We start from the raw sequence: 6,200 nt of genomic DNA, 5'->3' as shown, positions 1-6,200 counted from the left end.
TGCCATGTGTCTTTAGTAGATGGAGGACACTGGTGCTGGTTAAAGGGTGTTTAAATAGATGGTGCTCCATCCCATGAGACTGAAAGACGAATTATTGAGATAATGTCATATGGGAATAGTATGCATGCACTAGGGATTTGTATTTGCTTGCTGTCAGAGACCCTTGTGCAGTGTTTGATGGGAGAGACTTTGGGCCTGCAATAAGCGATTTGTGGATCATGATATTGTAATCCGTAATAGCATAGCTGATGATGATGGCATAGCTGCACATCAACCTCTATAGTGGACTCTGCATCATCCTATACATTTCCTCCAATATCTTTTCTCCAAACCAAGATGGCTGACAGACAGTCAGAAATGCCAAATTGCTCTGGAATATCAATCCATTCCTTCTATCCTAGACTCTTTCAGGAAAAATAAAATGTAGCATGACGTAACATCTAATGTATCGTATCATTGTTAAATTTTCCAAGTATTGATTGTAGATTTAGAGGAAATTCCAATTAATCATCTCTCCAGTAAATTGGACATGCATCAAATTTCAGATACAATTCATACTGTTACTGTGACTGTTGTTTCTTGAAAATACTGCATCTGCAGAAACTTTTTTGGGTGTAAATAAATGCATGTTAGAATGGAATTTGCAGTTACATCAAAAAAGTAATCTGATTACGTTATGTAGCCTACGTTACTTGTAATGTGTTACTTTACTTGTTACATCTGAAAAGTAATCTGATTACGTAATGCATGTTACTTGTAATCCTTTACTCATTCCATCTAAAAGTAATCTGATTGCTTAATGTAGCCTACGTTACTTGTAATGTGTTACTTTACTTGTTACATCTGAAAAGTAATCTGATTACATAGTGTACCTTACTTGTAATCCTTTACTCATTCCATCTAAAAGTAATCTGATTACGTAATGCACATTGCTTGTAATGCTTTACTCATTCCATCAACAAGTAATCTGATTACATAATGCACATTACTTGTAATGCTTTACTCATTCCATTAAAAAGTAATCTGATTACATAGTGTACGTTACTTGTAATGCTTTACTCATTCCATCAAAAAGTAATCTGATTACATAATGCACATTACTTGTAATGCTTTACTCGTTACGTCAAAAATGTAATCTGTACGTAGTGTAAGTTACTTGTAATGCGTTGCTTGTTACATCTGAAAAGTAATCTGATTACATAATGCACATTACTTGTAATGCTTTACTCGTTTTTGTCAAAAAAGTAATCTGATTACTTAATGTATATTACTTGCAATGCATTACTTTACTTGTTACATCAAAAAGTAATCTGATTATGTAATGCACGTTGCTTGTAATGCTTTTCTCATTACATAAAAAAGTAATCCGATTATGTAATGCATGTTACTTGTAATCCTTTACTTATTAAATCAAAAAGTAATCTGATTACATAGTGTACGTTACTTGCATTGCATTACTTTACTTGTTACATCAAAAAGTAATCTGATTGCTTAATGTAGCCTACATCACTTGTAATGTGTTACTTTACTTGGTACATCTGAAAAGTAATCTGATTACATAGTGTACGTTACCTGTAATCCTTTACTCATTCCATCAAAAAGTAATCTGATTACATAATGCACATTACTTGTAATGCTTCATTCGTTTTGGTCAAAAAAGTAATCTGATTACTTAATGTATGTTACTTGTAATGCTTTACTTTACCTGTTACATCAAAAAAGTAATCTGATTACGTAGTGTACGTTACTTGTAATGCATTACTTGTTACATCTGAAAAGTAATCGGATTATGTAATGCATGTTACTTGTAATGCTTTACTCATTACATCAAAAAGTAATCTGATTACATTATGCATGTTACTTGTAATGTGTTACTCCCAACACTGCTCATTTCAGATGAGATTGAAAACACCGGATTACAATTTTTTTCTACACAGTCTGAAAACATCAAATGATCAATGTAGATTTCAGTCGGAGGTTTTCTGGTCGAACGGGGACAAACTCAATTGCGTTTGCAATAACTGAAGCTGTAATATGTTTTTTGTAGGCCTATATATTTTATCGTTTTCACATGATTTAGTTTAGTTAAACCCAAAAACATACACTGTCCTGAAAATCTCTTCAAAAAAGTTCAAATCTTGTTTTTCATCCTCTAAGATCAATGAAAATACATAAAAAATATAATATAATAATTCATACATGAAAGGGTTAATATTGGCCCATTAATTGCTTTAAATATACAACCCCAAATCAGAAAAAGTGGAAAACGCAAAAAAAAAAAAAAGAAGTGATTTCTAAATTTACTTTGACTTGTATTTCATTGCAGACAATATGAACACAAAATATTTCATGTTTTGTCTGGTCAACTTCATGTAATTTGTAAATATGCATCCTTTCCTGTCATTCAGACCTGCAACACATTTCAAAAAAAGTTGGGACAGGAGCAATTTAGGGCTAGTAATGAGGTCAAATGGTTAAATAATGATGTGATTTGAAACAGGTGATGTCAACAGGGGATTGTAATTATGATTTCGTACAAAAGCAGCATCCAAGAAAGGTCTAATCCTTTAGGAGCAAAGATGGGCTGAGGATCGCCAGTTTGCCAACAAATACGTGAGAAAATTATTGAAATGTTTAAAAACAATGTTCCTCAAAGAAAGATAGGAAGAGATTTGGATATTTCACATTCAACAGTGCATAACATAATTAAAAGATTCAAGGAATCTGGAGGAATTTCAGTGTGTAAAGGACAAGGGCGCAAGCCTTAGCTGAACAACCGTGATCTCCGATCCCTCAGGCGGCACTGCATCAAGAATCGTCATTCATCTATAAGCGATATCACCACATGGGCTCAGGGCTACTTTGGCAAACCTTTGTCAAGTACCACAATACGTAGTTACATCCACAAATGCCAGTTAAAACTGTACTGTGCCAAAAGGAAGCCCTATGTTAACAGTGTCCAGAAGCGCCGTCGACTTCTCTGGGCTCGGAGGCATCTGGGATGGACCATCACACAGTGGAAACGTGTACTGTGGTCAGATGAATCAGTATTTGAGGTATTTTTTGGGAGAAATGGACGCTGTGTCCTCCGGACCAAAGAAGAAAAGGATCATCCAGACTGTTACCAGCAACAAGTCCAAAAGCCAGGGTCTGTCATGGTATGGGGTTGTGTCAGTGCCCTTGGCAAAGGTAACTTGCACTTCTGTGAAGGCACCATTAATGCTGAAAGTACATAGAGATTTTGGAGCATAATATGCTGCCTTCAAGAAGACATCTTTTCCAGGGACGTCCATGCATATTTCAACAAGACAATGCAAAACCACATTCTGCACACATTACAAAGTCCTGGCTGCGGAGGAAGAGGGTACGGGTACTTGACTGGCCTGCCTGCAGTCCCGACCTGTCTCCAATAGAGAATGTGTGGCGCATTTTGAAGCGCAAAATGCGACAACGAAGACCCCGTACTGTTGCCCACCTTAAGACTTGTTTGCAGGAAGAATGGGACAAAATTACACCTAAAACACTTCATCACTTGGTGTCTTCAGTCCCTAAATGTCTTTTAAGTGTTGTGAAAAGGAATGGCAACATTACACAGTGGTAAATGCTTTACTGTCCCAACTTTTTTTTAAATATGTTGCAGGTCTGAATGAAGGATGCATATTTACAAATGACATGAAGCTGACCAGACAAAACATGAAATATTTTGTGTTCATATTGTCTGCAATGAAATACAAGTCAAAGTAAATTTAGAAATCACTTCTTTTTTTCTTTTTTTTTGCGTTTTCCATACTGTCCCAACTTTTTCTGATTTGGGGTTGTAACAAATTTAAATATATTTAAGTCATTTATTTGTTTGATTTATAATTTTTAATTGCACTTCATAACTCATGGTTATTTGCGTTCATTTCTATATGCAGACAGACAGTTATTTGAAAAAAATAAAAACAGGCCTGAAACTTCCAGGAACCTGCCAGATGAGTCCCGACGAGTCCTCCAGCTCATTTTAAAAACGCCCCGCACGCGCGTCTGAGTTCAGTCGCGCGCTCTCATCCTCAGCGATGCATGCGTTCGCCGATGCTCTGACCACTCATGAATATTTCTCAGAGTAGTGCGGGGCTTGGCACCGTGCTGCCTCTTACTAGTTTCGAGAACGTGCTTTTGTTTCTCTTCAATGTAATTTTCGCCACCGCCATCATTTTCCTCAACGTGTCCGTGTTTCTCTCCATCATGATGAACAGATCCCTGCGCAGCGAGAACCGCTTCATGTACATGCTCAGCACGTGTCTCAGTGACATCTGCTCGGGCGTCTCCTATTATTATGTTGGAGTTCTGGACGTACGCGATTATTACGACTCCCCGACACGCACTTTCTATATAGTTCCCACTTTTCTGGGTCTGTCCTATATGGCGATTCTGGCCGCGCAGGCGGACCGGTACCACGCGGTCGCCGCGCCTTTCAAATACTCGCAGCGCATGACGCGCAACCGAACCCTTCTGGTGATTGTGGCCTACTGGCTTTATGCGTTTTTAATGGTGGCTGTAAATAATTTGGTGACTGTTGGGGTCGCTGAAAAAGTGACGGGCTTTGGTACTTTTGTGGCGAACATTTTCTCCGTCGTTATCATGATTGGCTTGAACTTCAGGCTGTTTTTCATCGCCAGATTCCAGCTGGAGCGCGAACCTCGGAGCGCGGAACGCGACAACAAGCGCGCGTCCGTTTACCTCATCATAATAGTGGCCATGTGTTTTCTGATCGCGTGGTTGCCGTTGTTTCTTCATTCAACTGTGTGTACTTTTAGGGGCACTCCGTGCTACCTGTTCAAGAATAATGGCACAGACCCTCTGCGCATTTTGTCTCGTCTCAATGCGATCATCACACCCGTGTTGTACATCAGGGGCTGCACTGCACTCAGGAGCACTATATTCATTAAAGTCTGGAGAACACCATGCTGCAGGAGGAAAGGTTAAATCCAGTATCGCACGTGCACGAGCACTTTCACATCTGAAAAAAAAAACAAGGATTTACAGTCAAACCAAAAATGAGTCAGACACCAGATATCATTTTTAGTGTGTGCAGGACACTATAGTTCATTTATGTAAGTGAGGACAGCAAAATAAAGTGACATATTATACCTAAAAAGTCTTTATACAGTGACTGCAAGTAAAATTGGGAGCAAAATGATTCAGACACTTTGAGCTGAGCATGTTTTGCTGAAGTGTTTTCTCTTTATTTGCTAATGTGACCTTTGACTCCACAGACTGAACAAAATGAAGCATTGCTTGGCCTAAATTGTGTAGTTAAATGTAACAGCTGATTGGTTGATTGTGATCCATTGCATCTGACATTATCAAGATGAATTTGTTCGGACACAGTTCTTGTCATATTTTATTACCGATTTCTAAATAGCGAATAAACTGTGATGATGTGAGAAAACGCTGAAGGTGTCTGAATACATTTTGGTTTGACATGTCTGTAATTAAGAAAAGTCACAGAAGATGCTGTTCTGTAGAAGCTATATTGATAAATGAAATCTGTATAATGACAAATGAGTGGGAAAATCATGGAAATCACAGGGTCAAAAGATTTTACCCATCTTTTTAGGTCAACTTTTTTTTAGTCGACTATAAAAGATCTGTTGATTTGGCCGGTAAAGTCTTCTCTTTTTGAACTAAAATGTCATTTATTTTTGATGCACACAAAAGATAATATCACTCATGGACTTATTTCCTTACATAATCTTGATCTTTGTGATTGAACCTTTCTACATAAGACTTTTGCACTTTGGCATATAATGAAAAAACGTCTTTTATTTCTTCTCAGAGTGAAAGCACAGAAAACCGAAGACAGGATGTAGCAGTGACCTTCGAGATCACTTTATTTTTTAAATATTCAATAAAAATTTGTGAATCTAAAACATGTAAAGTTAACTGTGTGAGAAGCTTCATGTCCGTGTCCTTTTTTTCCACTTGGCACGTCTTATATCTTGTAACATTATATTCGGGCAAATGTATTGCTTAAGCATTTTAACTGTACCTTCTACTAACTTTAAGGCATGATTTATATAAAGTGCCAAGATGACTTGGAATCTGTTTGTATACAAGCTATAAGAGTGACTTGCATCCAGTTGTATGTATCCAAAATTAATTTGTCGGCCCTTTTTTATCCACTGTTTTTATTCTATTGGCTTGTGTAAATCAAA

General features: G+C 37.4%; 1 protein-coding gene across 1 annotated transcript; it reads left to right on the top strand.

The window, feature by feature from the left end:
- Nucleotides 1–4,089: 4,089 nt before the first annotated feature.
- LOC307121793 (adenosine receptor A1-like) lies at nt 4,090–4,968 on the top strand (the record flags this gene model as incomplete). Its single annotated transcript, XM_079809551.1, has 1 exon — nt 4,090–4,968. The coding sequence occupies one exon, from the start codon at nt 4,090–4,092 to the stop codon at nt 4,966–4,968; it is 879 nt and encodes a 292-aa protein (XP_079665677.1).
- Between the last annotated feature and the right edge of the window lie 1,232 nt (nt 4,969–6,200).

Source organism: Gobio gobio (assembly GCF_949357685.1).
Source record: "Gobio gobio genome assembly, chromosome: 25".
NCBI classification, from domain to species: Eukaryota; Metazoa; Chordata; class Actinopteri; order Cypriniformes; family Gobionidae; genus Gobio; species Gobio gobio.
This window is presented reverse-complemented; position numbering and strand designations above follow the sequence as displayed.